The sequence below is a fragment of the Spermophilus citellus genome (genome assembly GCF_964194105.1).
Source record: "Spermophilus citellus genome assembly, chromosome: 17".
Taxonomy (NCBI): Eukaryota; Metazoa; Chordata; class Mammalia; order Rodentia; family Sciuridae; genus Spermophilus; species Spermophilus citellus.
In genome coordinates, this window is record NC_138199.1 from 2,588,244 (window position 1) to 2,605,455 (window position 17,212).

The following is a 17,212-nucleotide window of genomic DNA, read 5'->3' on the forward strand; positions in this document are numbered from 1 at the left end:
GAGAGGGAAAGAGAATCTGTGTGTGTACTTTCAATCAGGTGGCCAGGAGGCTTCTGTGGTGTTTGAGGGTGAATAGGAACTGACTTCTCCAAGAGCCTGGGCAGGACTTTCCAGGCAGACGCCGCAGCTCCTCAGTTGGCCCCTCTTGATCCTCTCTGTCTCGTGACCAACCACCCTGGAGAGCCCTTGTGCCCATTCCACATGGCTTTGTCTGCTCAGCAACCTGGGTCTGGCTGCCTCCCTCTGCCCTTATGGAAACCCACTCCCCGTCCCCTAGCGTGGTCTCCTGTCTCCTCTTGACACTTGCAGACTGTGTCTGACTTTGTCTGCTGATATGGGTGACTAGCTATGTTAATGTCCTTGTGGAGGAGCTGGGACTGTAGCTCAGTGGCACAGCACTTGCCTAGCATGTGTAAGGCACTAGGCTTGATCCTTAGCACCACATAAAAATAAACAAAGGTATGCTGTTTGTCTATAATTACAAAAAAATGTATTTTTAAAATGTCCTTCTGGATTTTTTTTCTTTTTTTTGTACCAGGGATTGAACCCAGGTACCAAAATCGGTGGCTTAACCACTGAGCCACATTCCTAGCCCTTTTTTTATATTTTATTAGAGATAGGGTCTCGCTGAGTTGCTTAGGGCCTTGCTAAATTTCTGAGGCTGGGTTTGAACTTCCGATCCTCCTGCCTCAGCCTCCTACGTGGTGGGATTATAGGTATGCGCCACCACACCTGGCTTTCCTAGGATTTTTGTGTCCTGTTACCAGGTGCTCTAAAATCAGGTCTGTGCACGGACCAGCTCAGAAACCTTCAATGGCTCCCCACTGCCTACAGGACCAATCCTAAGCCCCTCAGCATTCACAGTCCACAGGTGCTGCATATTTTCTGGCCTCATCTCCTTCCTGCCCTGCCCACCACCAGCCTGGTCCTAGACAGTCTTCATTATACCCTGCTCCCCATGAGATGGTTTTCCCAACATGCCCACAAATTCTTTGACACTATGTCTTCAAGAGGTGGGATTTAATTTCCCACTCTAAAGACTGGAGCTGGTCATTATCTTCTTACGGAATAAGACAGGAGAGATGGTTTGTGACTTCAGAGACTGGATCATTAAGACCTATACTTGGATTTCTGCCAATAGTTAGCAAAAAAACCGAGGCTTCTCGCCAATAGCCATGTGAAGGTAACCTCTTAGAAGTGGAGCCTCCAGCCCAAGTCCGGCCTTCAGATGAATGCATACTCATGAGGCCCCAAGCAGACTCACCCAACAAGCTGATTCAGAGTGCTTAGCCCACAGAAACCATGTTATCATAAACAATCTTTTTTTTTTTGTTTTCAAGCTGCTAGGTTTGGGGATAATTTGTTGCAGAGCCAGTAATAATGAAGACACCCCAAATGAGTCAACTGCTCTCTCTGATGCTTCTAGGCCTCTGCACATGCTGTGATGTCTCTCACACTCTGACCTTTCCACCAAGTTCCTCCTCATTCTTCAGGGTACAACAAAAATGTCATCTCTTCAGTGGAATCCCTTAATACCATGCCCACCACCCCAGAGTTGGCCCTTGCCCTATGACCTCACCAACCCTGCACACAGCTCTAACATGCCCCTTCCCACTCCACATTGTCTCAGAGGACTGTTGAGGCCCCCACACCTGCCTACCTTTGTGGGCAGCATGGGGCCGAGCACCCAGAAGTTTTCTTGAAGCTTCTGTCAACTGGTTAAAGAGCTACTGTTCTGGATTTCATTCCAGTGGGATAAGTATAAATAAAATAAGTATTTCACCATAAATATTTAAGGCCAGAAGCTTCCATTTTTCCCTCTAAATGGTGGGAGAGCACGAGGACTCCGTAGAGGCCCCATCTTACTCTATCCCAACAGACTGGGTGAGGGAAGCCAGCCTACCTGGATCAGAGCAAGCACTTTGTCCTGTACAATGGTGGGAGGGTTATTCTTGGGAGAGATGATTTTGACCAGAACGCTGTCGATGAAGTCTCGGTTGGCCACTAGGATGTGGAAGCGATGGCCACAGTTCTTCACACACGTCTCCAGCACCTGATGGGGGGAGGGAGGCAGGGTCACCACTGTGAGAGCTGGAGAAGACTCCAGGACCTGAGGCGGGCAGCTGGGGTCCCCATCCCCTGTCTTGCTCCTAGATCATCTTTCTGACACGTCTCCTCCAGAGCCAAACCTCCATGCACACACATTCCCACACTCTAATTCAGCTGTCCCTTCGAGGATGACAGCAGCTCCTTGCTGACTGAAGTCTCCTGTCCCTGCACAATAATCAGGCAATTAGTTGGTAATTGAGGCACCGGTTTTGCATGAGAAGGATGCTGGTGTTTTAATGGGATCAAAATGACTGAGCGGTCCCTGAAAATTAGCATTTTAACTCCTCCTCTGGGCCTCTGGGTGTGAGACATTAGCCAGTGAGAGACAGGCTCTGTCACAAGAGGAGGCTGCTGTGACAGCGTAAATTGCCTGGTGAGTTACTGGCCCTTACATGTGAGGAACCAAACATGCTCACACCCCCCACATACCCTGCTTCTGCAAAGTTGGCAATGACAAGGGATCTTCTACCCTGACAAATGGTTTGTGGGCCTCAGCTGCTAGTGGCTTTATGGTACATGTTCAAATCAGATGCTGCCTGCTACTCCTTTGTCCAGATGGGTCTATAGGCCTCAGCTGATCAGAAAGACTGGCACACAGGCTCTGACCAGATGGCCGGTGTGGGCTAGATTCAGTTCTGCCACTATCTCCCTATGCAGCCCAGAACAAGTATCTCAGGGCCTCAGCTTCCTCATCTGTCAAGTGGGGACAATGAGTCCTCCCTTGCAGGATGGTTGGGAAGATTAGAGAGAATATGTGTAAAGTGGTTAGCAGTGTCTCATGTGGGGTTGGGGACCAACAGAGACTACGATTATATATGAGTTACAATTCAGAAGACTGCTTATCCACTTGAATAAAGGAACAGCTTCTTGTTCTTTCATAGGATAAGTAGGAACCTCCTTGGAATTCAGAAGGTCTCACAGGAGGGCCTCTCCATCCTTGAACACAGAACTCTGCCCCTCTCAGCTCTTTGGAAATCAACCCATAGGATTACCTGGTCCGTTCCATGCCACCCTTACCTCTGGTGCCCAGTCAACTGGCTAAGAAATGCCTCCTTGAAAGTACATCATCAGTGACAGGACATTTCTGACTGCCCTGGTTATTCTCATGTGCCCAAACTCATCTGAGGACAGGTTAACTTACACAGCCATTCCAAGGTCTGGTTCCGACTGCTGGACTTTACCTTGACAAACCATGACTGTAGAAGTTCCAGAACTGTGATGTGGACTGAATACTTGCCACATGCCAGGCACTAGGAGGGATCTCTCCATATCACATGTAATTTCATTCCATTCTCACAACTAATTCGTTCTCTTTAAAGTGGACTTTATTACCTCATTTTTGTAAAGTTAAAAGGCTTAGAAAGAAGAAGAGATGGTTCTAGGCCCAATTGTTGGTCAATGTGAGAGGCAACACGGAAACTCAGAACCACTTTCCTAGGAGCTCTGGTCTTCCCACTTCCCCAGGGCACTGAACCACCCCAACTACAAGCCCCCCTTCCAAGGAGCCACATCCAGCTGAGAATCTCTCAGATGACAGGTAATTATACTCCAGATTTCTTCTCCCTTCATTTGTCCCTTGAAATAACCCCATGAGTTGGGTATTTTTCCATTTTAGAGATGAGGAAACTGAGCCTCAGAGTTGTCATGCACCTAGGAGGCCACACTGGGACATTCCACCCCTGGCAGTTCAGCAGCCTGCCAGAAATTTTGCTTCCCCCATTTCTCCTGCAGTGCCCTCGCGCGGCCTGGGGATCTAGCTCCTCTTCCAAGGAGGACACAGGAAGGACACTCTTCTTGCCTTTAGGGAGCATGTCACTCAGTTCTATTGACAGCAGACCTCAAGGTCAATGTGTCCCAGCCTGGCCTTGAGAACACCCCCAGCAGATGAGTATGTGCTGCAGAGCAGCCCAAAGCCTATCAAGCAGGAGACACAGCAGGTCCTCCTGACTTCAGGTCACCTGCCAAAAAGGCCCTGGGAAGATCTGTCCCTCTGGTTTATAAGCCATGAGACACCAGGGGGAATTTTCCAAGGTGCAGCCAAACCCGTGGAGTAAGCCAAAGGGGCCCGACGTGATCGGAAGCAGGCGCTTCCTGTGTATATACAAAGTCCTGAGCAGACAGCCCTTCAGGGTCTCTAGCTCCTATTTTGGGTGAATACTAACAAACTTGGCAGGAACAGACACAAAGGTAGGAAACAAAAACCAAGAGGACAGCCGGCTGTGGTGGTGGACACCCGAGATCCTAGCCATTCGGGAGGCTGAGGCAGAAGGATCACAGGTTTCAGGTCAGTCTCAGTAACTTAGCAAGACCCTTAGCAACTTAGTGAGACCCTGTCTCAAAATAAAAAATAAAAAGGGCTGGGCAGCTCAGTGGTAGAGCCCCCCTGGGTTCCATTCCTAGTACCAAAAATACAAAATATAAGAACGAAAGCAGGAAGACTGAGAACAACTAATGGGGCATGTGGAGTCATCAGAGCAGATGTGAGACCATGCAAAATGTGCCATGTGAGGCCCTGAGTACAGGGACAATGACTCTGCACATTCACAGATCTCCTGAAGACATCAATCAATGAGCAGCAAAACCTAACCATTAGGAAAAGTCAGATGATGTTCAGGCCTGTGAAGAAGTTTCAGATACCAGGGAAATGCCCTGACCTGTCAGAGCTCAGCCCCTGGTGGTGTGGGTTATCAACAACTCATTTGGGGCATCACTCCAGGTTTAGTGAACTAGGTTTAGTGGCTCAAATTCTGAGAAAAATAAAAGCTTTCAACTCTTTGTTTCTCAACTAGCATTTTCTCCTTTACTGTTCACATCCCAATTCCCGGGCAGAGATAACTCTCCTAATAAGTTTTGGGGTCTACTTGGGCAATGAATCCAAATAGTTGCTTTAAAAGGAAACATGTTATGGCTGTTTTGGATAAATAACCCACTATTTCAAACCTACAGAGAAGTCAACATGCTGACCTGTTATAGTTTCTATTCTAAGAACTCACTGTGGCCCAGATTTTTCCACATCTGAAAAACTGTTAGCTTTTAAGACAGAAATAGCAGCTGAAGTCTCCCTTTTAATTCTCTGACATCTTAAGGAGGGCAAAAATCTGGTCCACTCTTCCTGAAAGGAGTCACTTAGTTAACGTTTTCAAGAACCCTTGTAGCTATTTTCAGTTTTTACCCCAAACAAAAGATCATTTTATAATGGCAAACCACAGCTCAATACCTTACTAGCTGTGAAGGCTGGGCCAAACCTCTAGACCTCTCTGAGCCTCAGTCTCCTCATCTGTACGAGGGAGATAATGAAACCCATTTTGGAAACTGCTATAAACATCTGTATCAGTATCTGAAAGTTTAACAGTCTAGGGCAGGTAATGGATAGGTAGAAGTGAACCTTTTTAAAAATTTTTCAATACTAGGGATTGAAACCAGGACCTAGCACATGCTAGGCAAGTACTATATCACTGACATACATCCCAAGCCTTTTAAAAAATTCTTATTGCTATGGTTTAAATGTGAGGTGTCCCCCAAAAGCTCATGTGTGAGACAATGCAAGGAGGTTCAGAGGAGAAATGATTGGGTTGTGAGAATCTTAACCCAATCAGTGAATTAATCCCCTGATAGGGATTAACCAAGTGGTAACTAACATGGTGGGGTGTGGCTGGAGTAGGCAGGCACTGGGGCATAGCTTTGGGGTATATATATTTGTATCTGGCAAGAGGAAAACTCTCTCTCTGCTTCCTGGTCCCCATTGATGTGAGCTGCTTCTCTCTGCCACCCTCTCCCACCATGATGTTCAGCCTCATCTCGAGCCCCGAGGAATGGAACCAGCTTTCTATGGATTAAGACCTCTGACACTGTGAGCCCTCAAATAAACTCTTCCTCCTCTATCATTTGTGCTGGTTGGACCATTTAGTCATAGCAGCGAAAAAGAGGACTAAAACACTTACTTTGAGAACGGTCTCCCTAAGTTGCCCAGTCTGGCCTTGAACTTTCAATCCTATCCTCCTGCTTCAGCTTCCTGAGTAGCTGGACTACAGGAATGCCAGAGCACATGTGAACATTTTATAAAGAGAAAACTGTCTCCTACAGTCTCAGAGCAGGCTGGTGGCAGGAAGGGGACCAACCCCAGCCTCTGGCTTCTCTGCTCTGGACTTTTGTACCTGTCCACGCCTTATCTTCTGATGGTTTACATCTACCAGACGGAAGCTCACTCCCATGTCAGAGTAGGGCAGGAAAAGCCAAGGGTGCTACCGGAAGGCTCTGCTGAACTTCAGTGGCACAGACCCCATGCCTGAGACTGTGCCAAGTGGATAGAGGGAAGGCCCGCCCTGTGGAGCAGACAAGGATAGAGAGCAGCACTCACTGTCAGCGCCAGCATCACTTCCCTGTAGTTCCGGTTCCCACTGAGCCGCTTCTTCAGGGCCCGGATGGCATCCTTTGGCCTGAGAAAAGAACAAGCATAGTAAGATCCTCCCAAGTCCCATTCTGGGGTACTATCCCACAGATTCACTCCCACATGCATCAACTAGCATATATACAAGGTTATTCACCACACCATGTTTGTAAATGTACATGACTGGAAGCAAACCAAATGGCCACCAATAGGAAATGAGTTCAATTACATCATGGCTCATCCACACAATGGAATACTAGGCAGCTGGGAAAAAGAATAAAGAAACTCCTTATACACTATTATGGAACAAACTTGAAGACATGTGCACAGGGGCTGGGCTTGTGGCTCAGAGGTAGAGCGCTCGCCTAGCACATGCGAGGTGCTGGGTTCGATCCTTAGCACCACATAAAAATAGATAAATAAAATAAAAGTATTGTGTCCAACTACATCTAAAAATTTTTTTTTTTAAAAGATGTGCACAAAGTTTTTTGTGGAACAGTACATAAGGTATGATGGTATTTGTTATAAAAGTACAGCAAAGATATATGCAGTACATGTCCAGGTCAAGAAGAGCGTCTCTGCAGGGCACGATAAGAACCTGGTAACAGTGGTTGCCCCCAAGAAGGGGAAATGGGTAGTGGAGGTAGTGGGGGATTTTTCATTGGAGTCACTTTTTGCAGACATTTTCAATTTTGTATCACAAAATACATGTTGTTTCCTCAAAATAGTAACTAACCCACTGGTGGATGGGGGCACTGGAAAGAGTTTTTCCAAACCACAAGAGAGATATGGCTAGATCTTTGCTGAAGCTTCCATTCCTTCTAGCCCCATGATGGAACTCCTTCTGCCACAGAAAACTCAGTGAGGCTCCTCAAAGCCCAAGGGTTTCTGGGATTTCAGGTTATAGAGATGATGTGGATTCCCATGAGGAATTCTACAGAATCATAGGCAGTCCCAGTTTATAAATGGGCCATATTCTTTGTTCCTAAATTGATAGCTTTTTGATTTCTTTCTTAAATTACGGTTATAACTGAGGGTTGGGATCCTGAGGAGTCCTCCAAGCACACAAGGAAAGCTTGGCTCTAACATGTTATTTAACTTATTATTTCTTTCTTTTTCTTCTTTCTTCTTCTTCTTTTCTTTTTTTTTGGTACCAGGGATTGAACTCAGGGGCACTTGACCACTGAGCCACATCCCCAGCCCTATTTTGTATTTTATTTAGAGACAGGGTCTCACTGAGTTGCTTAGCACCTTGCTTTCAGCTCTCCTGCCACAGCCTTCTGAACCGCTGGGTTACAGGCATGCACCACTGCGCCTGGACATTATTTAATTTATTCTAATCCAGGATTCAAGAAAGTTGTGGTTCTAAGAGCTGCCCCAGGCACAGAGCCCCTGCCTCCTGGAGCCCCACCACCCTGTACTCTGGGGAGCCCCACCCAGCTGCAGGGCAGCCCTTTGCTATCACAAGCGGGCTCCTGTCTCCCACTAAAAGATGTGTCACTGTATCTCCCTCTCTCCTAGGATGAGTGTTTGAGAGTCTGGGTCCTCCTACTTCTACAGTTCTAACATATTTGTACTCTATTTACCAAATGGAGATGTCCTTTCAAGTGTGTATAAGGAAGTCAGGGGAGGGGAGGGTGGAAGCTTTGCCAATTGGCCTAATTCACAGGGAAAGACACAGTAAGCAGCAAGGCTTCTGGAAAAAATTTAAATGCCCTGAACCTCCATTTCCCATTCCCAACTTGAAACATAGCCGCCCTATGGGAATTCTTGGCTCCTGAGTCAAAGACCTGATGGGATGGGAATGGGTCCTGGCCAAGTATGTTTGCTGTATGGCTGCAGTTTCCAAACGGGGATGCTGATTTCTGCAAATACGGGACTTGAGCAGTAGTTCTATGCTGTGATGGGCTGAGCTAGTGAAAGTCAGCAGTTATTGGCCAGGTGCACAGACTGATTTCCTCTCTCAAGGGCTCTGCCAATCCATGGTCAACCCAGACCCACAAGACCTGCAGCTGCCATCCCTCTCAGTGCAGTCTCTTTCCTCGCCTCCTGAACTTACATGGAGCAGAAAAAATGGACACAGCTTTCCCTCCAAGGGCAGCAAGCACTTGTGCTGGCAGAACCAGCTCTCAGGCAGTGGGGCAATCAGACAGACAGCAGGCTCCCGGTTAGGTTTAAACTGAAAATTCATCCCCAGGCTGTGGGAAGTGCTGCCTGAGAGTGATTGGGCGAACACAAGAGCAAGTATTTATCTCTGTCCCCAGGGGAGAAGCTTCAGAGAGGAGCATCACAGTCAGTCAGAGGAACTGCAGAGTCTCAAGGAGCTGCTGCAGATTAGACAGCTAGAATCAGAAAACCAGGGCTGGGCTTGTGGCTCAGCGGCAGAGCGCTCGCCTAGCACATGCGAGGCCCTGGGTTCGATCCTCAGCACCACATAAAAATAAATAATGAACAACTAAAAAATAAAATATATATATTAAAAAAAAGAAAGAAAGAAAACCAGAGAAGGCAAGATAAGCTGAGTCAAGGGCCCTGATGGAGCAGGCAGGAGAGATCAGGCAAGTGTAAGAGGCATCAAACCTCAGGAGCACTCACTGGAAAGGCCAGGCCTGTCATGGTAGTCCCCTAGGTCCCCATGATCCCACCTCTGCAGTCCCCTCCCACCCTGGACTCCTGAGAGCCATGCTTTCCAGGCATACAGCAAGCTCATCACTGGTCCCCAGGGCCTGTAGACCATTGGGGCTTCAGTTCCAGACCTGCTCTTCTGAGAAGCCCTGCTCTTCTGAGAAGCATTCTCATTTCCCATTGCCCCTCCTCGATCACCCTGAAAACACACACCCATACACACACACACACGCTCAGCCATGATCTCGCTCTGCTCCTTCTGTGTCCCTCCAGCGTAGAGGCTACAGTGCAGACAAAGACTCAGTGAACTGGGGAAGAGATGGTCATGAAAATGACCCAGGTCAGAAGATCCTTATCAGAGTTGCAGACCAGTATTGCCTGGGGAGCAATTCCCAAATACACATGTGTGTCCTAATTAGGTAGGTCTGGGGCAAAGCCTGCTAAACAGGGTCTCAAACAGTCAGGCACTCAAGGTTAATGAACACTGGATTGTCATACAAGGCCTCAGGCATCAGAGTTCCTCAGGCCAAAGGTGACCTCAGCCCTGGAAATTGAGGAGAGCCCAGGGAGAGGCCGGTGGGGCAGTTCACCAATATGCACCTACCAGGACCTTAAAGGATAAGGAGCAAGTCCATCTACATAGCATGATGCTGTAGTTTGGATCTTGTATGTCCCCCAAGGCCCAATGGTGAAGTCCTGGACCCCAGCTTGTGGTACTATTGGGAGGAGGTGGAACCTTTAGAAGGTAGGGTCTGGTGGGGGGAAGTTAGGCCATGGTCTCCAGTTTAAAAAAAAAATGCTCTGCAAAAAATACAGGAAATTTAGGCAGAGCTTCGGTGACTGGACCCAGGTGAGCCCAGGTTTGCATCCTACAGGTTCCCATCTTACTATGCTGTGAAGCTTCTGGAAAAAGACCAAACCACTGTGGCCTCAGCCTCCTCACCATGAAAACTGGCTGTCCCTATTTTATAGGACTGTTGGGTGCTGCATGAAATGATGCAATCTAGGGCTGGACATGGGGGCTGGCACAGGGCAACTGCTCAGAAAATGGCAGACAGACACAGGCTCAGGCACACATACACTCACACATATACAAAAGAGAAGAGCAGACAGGGTCAGACAGCGAAGCCACGCAGATCATTCCCAAAGACTGGCCAGATAACTCCTACCACAAATGAAAGTGATGATGATGGTTTTGGGCAGTGGAAATCCTTAAAGGATAAGGAGCAAATCCATCTACATAGCATGATGCTGTAGTTTGGATCTTCTATGGCCCCCAAGGCCCATATGGTGAAGTCCTGGACCCCAGCTTGTGGTGCTATTGGGAGGAGGTGGAACCTTTAGAAGGTAGGGTCTGGTGGGAGGAAATTAGGTCATTGGAGGTGCCCTTGAAGTGCATCTTGGGCACTTCCTATCCCTCTTTGCCTCCCAGCCACCATGAAGGGAGCAGCTTCCTCTGCTACATGCATTCTTGCCATATGTACTGCCTCATCACAGGCCCCAAAGCAAAAAGCCAACAAACCATGAACTAAAACCTCTCAAAATTTTAAAACTATAAGCTAAACTAAGGCATTTCTCTTTTTTTAAAAAAAAAGTCAATCATCTTAGGTATTTTGTCACAGTAATGAAAAGCTGACTAACATAGGAATGTGGACATAGTCATGTAGACAGATCTTTCATGTATATTTATTCCTTTAATCCTTATAACAACCCTATAAGATAAGGTACTGTTAGTAACCCCAGCCTATAAACAGCAAGACCAACTGAGACAGGGAAATGTAACGTCTCCCGAGGTCATTCAACAAGTGAACAGTGACCTAGGTTTCCAGTCCAGGCAGATGGCTCCAGGCTTCGCACTGTTAATCCATCCACCACATTATGCTTCCTATGTCTGCTGCACACACTGCTCTGCAGCCTGGGGATTCCACCCCCTGCCCCCACGGCCCACCCCGTCATCCACCTGCCTCTCCTAGAAGGTGCCCTGGTACCCTAGAAGACTCCATTTGGGTGTTACTTCCTCCTCCAAGAAGGCTTTGCTGTTGACAGCCTCCAGGCTGGCTGGTGGCTACTGCATTAGTCCGTCTCCACAGCCATATTGAGCTTCTTTCTCTCTCTCTGCCCTTGTCATGCTGTGTTATGATTATGTTTACATGCCTGCATCCCTCATAAGACTGTGAGCGCCTGAGGGACTTTATTCATTTATTCCCTTACTCAACAAATATTTACTGAGAGCAGATCATGTGATGCTGTTCTTAGGATTAGGGCTAACCTAGTGATAAAAGAGATGGAATTCCTCCTGCCCTTGTGGAGCCTACAGACTAGCAGGGGTTGTGGCACAAGACAGACACTGATCTCACGCTGATGCATAAGTTTAAACTGGGATGAACTTAAGTATAATATCAGGTACTATGGAATCACCTAACAGAGGACTTGTCCAAATTGGAGGGAAGGGGACCAGTGCCAGTGAAGCAAGGTTTGAGCCCAGATCCTGTGAGTGTTGGGCACCATTTAGAGAAAATGGCCAGCTGGGGAAAACAAGGAACAGTAGTCAGAAGCTCTCCAGAGAGGACCAAGAGAGAATGGGTGGGCACATCCCATCAGCCCAACTCGTGGTTTTTTTTTCTCCCACTTGGGAAGGGACTTAAGACAACAATCTCATAATTGAGGTAAGATGAAAAATCCTCTCTCACTCAAACATGCATCAGCAGGAGCCTGGGCCACCAGAGGGAATGGGTATCCGGACTGTCCGTGAGCTTCAGCTTGAGATAGCAAGCACCAGGTCAGCCCCTTTGGAAAGGTTCCTGCTCTGCCTTCAAGCCACAGACTATTTGTGCAATTCACTGAGAAAGGAGAGTTGTGGACATATTTGTATGATGTTCATATTGTGGAGAATTTTAAACTGGGGATAGGAATGCAGAGAATTCAAGGAGCTGAAAGATCAGTGGGGCTGAAGGGCCTGGAGTGGAGCTGCAGAGAGGCGTGGCTGAGGGTTTTCACCCTAAGAGCCTGAGAAGTCCCTGAGACTTGTTGGCAACAGGTGGCTTGCCAAGATCTGAGGCAGGGTCTAGATGGGAGGGAAAAGGGTGAAAGCAGATGCCTGGAAGAACAGAGCAGATGAGAAAAGGACACACCTGACCTGGACCTCCTTTCCAGCCTGATTCCAGATGTTCCCTCTTTGCCCCGTGCATCCAAGACCATAAGTGTATCTTTCAACTCACTGACCCTTTGTATGCCACCCTGAGCTACAGAGCACACTTTTTTCATCCTGTCAATCTTAAGCCCCAGACTAAAGCCTCCAGGACACCTCTGCACCTGCCTCTCTTTCAGAGCCCATGGCATTGGGCACAGGCCTTGGCCACAGTCCCAACAGTGCTCCCAGGTAAGCCCTCGAAGACAGGCTGGCACATCCCCTTTGGCATCTTGGAGTCTAACCCTCCACCTGTAGGGGCTAAACACAGCTGGATATCTGGATAGATGAATAAATAAGTGGCAACTGAAAGGGATGCAAGGAATAAAGGAACCCAGAGTTCCTGCCCCTGCCCTCAAGCTACATAGGTATTTGTGCAATTCACCAGAAAAAGAAGAGCTTGAAAGTCTGAAGGAAGGAAGCCAGGCTGTTTCCAGTGATTATGGTATTAGAGTAAGGGCCAGTGCAGGCCACTGCTCCCAACTCCAGAGTCACCTGTGCAGTCACCCTGTAGCATCTCTCCTGGGAGCTGAGCTGGTAGCAGACCCCTCAAGTCTGTCCCATCTCAGAACGTGGCAGTTCCATCCTGTGCCTCTGCAGGCTCCAACCTTGGGAGTTATTTTTGACTCTTTCTCATATCCCACACCAGCAAATACCATTGGCCCTACCTTCTAAATCTATACAGAATGTAATCATTCCGTACTCTCTCCCCTATCACTTCCCTCCTCAAGCTCACCCACACCAGGATGACTGTAAGAACCTACCTGGTTTGTCTGCTTCTGGCCTTGGCCTGCCTCTAGCCAGGCCATTCTGAACACAGTGGACAGGAAATCAGAACATGCCTCTTCCTGATCAAACATCCCTGTGAGTTCCCTCTCACCAAAAGCTGAAGCAACCTTGGTGCCTACGCAGCCCTGCACTTCTGGATGCCGTCACATCCTTGACATCATCCTGGGCCTTTACTATCGAGCTACTTACTATTCTTCAAACACACCAGATACACTCTGCCTAGGATTTTTGGACTTGCTGTTCCCTCTGCCTGGATAGTTCTTCCTTGGTATAATCCTCACTCCCTCATCTCCTTCAAGACTTTGTTCAAGGTCACCTTCTTGTGAGATTTCCTTGATTACTATTTAAAATTGCTAATTCCCAGCCTTCTCTATTCTTGCTCCCGCCTGTCCCCATCTGTGTTTTAATTATCTTCTTCACAGCCCACCTTCCCACTCTAGACTAGCAGCTCCTCGAGGGCAGGGAAGGAGTTTGACTTGCTTACTGCTATGCTACTTCTACTTAAAACAGGACCTGGCACAAGGCAGTCATGTCACAAATATCTGCTGAATGAAAGCAGGTCCAACCTTCTGAAGTTAAGTAATTGGCCATTTCATATATGGAGGGATAGTAAGTTAACTACCAAGATTCACAGGTTTGCCTGGGTCCCAACTGTTCTTGCACAGTCAGGACCCAGCAGTCAGAAGCCCTCTAGGAAGGGTCAGGAAGCATATGGGCACCCTACTATCGGACCAAATTGTGGGGTTTTTCTGCTGCTTGGGAAGGGACTTAGCCATCTTATAGTGGAGAAGAGCATGGGAAATCCTCAAGAATCACCTGGCAATAGAAGAAGGCATAGTGACTGTAAATAAAGGGCTTATAGTGTGGAACTGGGATAAACACAGAGTAGTTTAGAAGAAGTACAAATAGAGTGGACTTTAAAGTAGAAGGAGATAACACAAGGAACAGTAAGAACAAACAGATCCAGGAGTGCAGGAGCACAAGTGGGGCACGTCATGGGTTAAGTCACCCATGCCAGAAACACTCAGCTGGTCTGTGCATGAGTGCCCCTTGCTCATTCCCTGCCTTGTCTGACCACACTCTGGATTGCCTTCTGTGACTCCTGGGTCTCTTGACCAACAAACCAGGGCAGAGATAGCCCCACATTTGCCAAGAGATTGCAGAGGCTGAGAGGAGGGCAGGAAAGGTAAAGATTTGGTAATAGAGACGAACAGCCGCTAGGGACTGGGTAACCAAGCAGTTTAATTTCCACTTATGATTCAAAGCAGGTGATTACCAGGTTGGGGGAGGAGGGATAGAAACAGATGGAAAAAAAAAAACACAATCAATGGCTTATCAGTGAACAGACTAAAACAAAACTGGAAGTCGAACCCACCATCCTTGAGCCCTGACCAGCTCTGAGTGACCCCAGAGAGTAGAGGGAGGCTTTGGCGGGGGGTGGGGGGCGGTTGGCAGGGACACATACCCTTCTTCCGTCTCATTGATGATGTCACAGATCTCCATGTTCAATGTCCAGTCCTCACTCTGCAGGGAGCCATCAGTTGCCTTTTCTGTGAAATCATAGAGAACACTGTTTTACATTTCTCCTGGAATAAGGAGACCCAGGAAGGAAATGAGAGACGAGACCAGAACCACACATTCTCTGCCCAAGCAGATGGGCTGAGCCGATGGATCCAATCTGAGGGTGCTGCTTTCATGAAAGAACACTCATGATTTAATTTCCACTTATGATTCAAAGCATCATAAGTGAGCCCGGGGGCCAGGGTCATGACAAGGCCCTTCATTCTCTAAATTCCAGACCAGAAAGCTCTAGCCCGAGCCATCACAAATCACCCAACACATGAGCATGTCAAGTATATGCACCCACAGGTTCAGCAGCCAAACCACCTGGGTTTGAATATAGGCCCCATAACTTACTAGTTATGTAACCTTGGGCAAATTACTTAACCTCTACATGCCAAAACTACAGTACCTACTCCCACAGAATTGTTATAAAATTAAATGGGTTAATATATGTGAAATACAACATGACAGTCAGTCAGTCCTCTATAGGTACTTGTTATCACAATGACTAAAGATGAACTGCTGCAGTTAAAAACCACATTTTAGGGGCTAAGGTTGGGGCTCAGTGGTAGAGTACTCGCTTAGCATGTGTGAGGCACTGGGTTCGATCCTCAGCACCATGTAAATGTGAAAATAAAGATATTGAGTCCACCTAAAACTAAAAGATAAAATAAAATAAAACACATTTCAGAAAAGAAGGTGGAAAAAGGGAGCATCATTTGGTAGGCTGCTTATTAGGTTTGTCATCATGGTTTGGATCTTAGATGTCCCCCAAAAGCCCATATGTTAAAAGCGTGGTTGCCAGTCTGTGGTACTACTGGGAGATGGTGGAACCTTTGGAAAGTGAGGCCTAGTGGATGAAAATTGGGTTGCTGGGGGTGTGCCCTTAAGGAGATTCGGGGAACCCAGCCTTTCCTTTCTTTGCTCTACCATGTGATTCTCATCTACACAGTCAACCAACCATGGACTGAAACCTCTGAAACTAGGCGCCAAAGGAAATCTTTCTTCCTTATTAGCTGTTTTTCTCAGGTATTTGTCAAAGTGACAGAAAGCGAACACACACAGTATGTTACATGTTTTATTTCATAAAATGTATATTGTTTTATTTCATCCACAAAACAATCTTCTGACCATTCAATGGAGAAAGGACAATCCTTTCAACAAATGATGCTGAAAAAAATTGGCTCTCCACATACAATAGAATGAGGTTGGACCCTTATCTTATACTTAGCTCCAAATGAATTAAAGATGTAAACATAAGAGTGAAAACTATAAAAGTCATTGTGACATTAGATTTAACAATGATTCAAGGGATATAATGTTAAAGGCAAAAGAAAAAAAAAAGAAAAATTGAACTGCATCAAAATTTAAAACTTCCGCCAGGTGTGATGGTGCACACCCGTAAGCTCAGCTAGTCAGAAGACTGAGATCAGCCTCGGAAACTTAGTAAGATTCTGTCTCAAAATAAAAAATAAAAAGTAACGGGATATAGTTCAGCTTCTCTGGGTTTGATCCCCACAAACCAGCCAATCAACCAATCAACAAAAACTTCTGTGAATTAAAGTACACTATCAACAGAGTAAAAAAGCAACCTATGGAATGGGAGAAAAATCTTTGCAAATTATATATATGATAAAAGGCAAATATTCTGAATATACAAAGCCTACAACTTAAAAACCAAATCCCACCCAATTAAAAAATGGGGGAAAGAGGCCTGGGGTTGTGGCTCAGTGGTAGAGCGCTTGCCTAGCATGTGTGAGGCACTGGGCTTGATTCTCAGCACCACATATTTAAAAAAAAAAAAAAAAAAACAGATAAGTGAAATAAAGTTCCATCAACAACTAAAAAAATTTTTTTTTTAAATAAAATGGGGGAAAGAACCCAAAAGTTGTACGTTATGTATATTTTTCAATTTAAAAAAAAAAGCACCAAAAAAAGAAAGTACATACATAGACATTTCTCCAAAGAAGATATACAAATGGGTCACATATAATTCAAAGATATTGCAACATCACTAAGCATTCAGGAAATGCAAATCAAAATGCAAATCATCTTATACTCATTAAGATGGCTACTATAAAAAAGCAATAAGTGTTGGTGAAGATGTGGAGAAACTGGAACCTCCCTGTACTGTTGACAAGAATGTAAAACAGGGTGGTCACTATGGAAAACAGTATGTGGGGTCCTCGAAACATTAGACACAAACTTACCATAAGATCCATTAGGTCTTTTGAGTATATACTCAAAAGAATGGAAAGCAAGGATACTTCTATACCCATGTTCATAGCAGCGTTATTCATAATGGCCAGAAAGTAGAAACCATCCAGCTGTCCATTCACAGGTAAATGGATTTTAAAAAACATAGTCTATTCATATAATAGACTATTATTCAGCCTTAAAAAAGATAAACTTCTAACACATGCTAAAACATAACTGAGCTGCTGGGCGTGGTATTGTAGGTACCTGTAATCTCAGTGACTTGGGAAGCTGAGGCAGGAGGATCACAAATTCGAGGCTAGCCTGGGCAACTGAGTGAGACCCTCAGCAATTTA

At 46.4% G+C, this 17,212-nt stretch overlaps 1 protein-coding gene across 5 annotated transcripts in view; it reads right to left on the reverse strand.

The window, feature by feature from the left end:
• The window catches only part of TOM1L2 (target of myb1 like 2 membrane trafficking protein), a 118,678-nt gene that overhangs the window by 41,530 nt on the left and 59,936 nt on the right, over positions 1–17,212 (reverse strand). For all 5 annotated transcript variants that reach the window (XM_081271202.1, XM_081271201.1, XM_081271200.1 and 2 more), the window contains exons 2-4: positions 14,563–14,647; positions 6,467–6,545; positions 1,904–2,053 (exon numbers count right to left, since the gene is read on the reverse strand). In XM_081271202.1, coding sequence (XP_081127328.1) covers positions 1,904–2,053; positions 6,467–6,545; positions 14,563–14,647 — 314 coding nt within the window. The remainder of the gene's footprint in view (positions 1–1,903; positions 2,054–6,466; positions 6,546–14,562; positions 14,648–17,212) is intronic.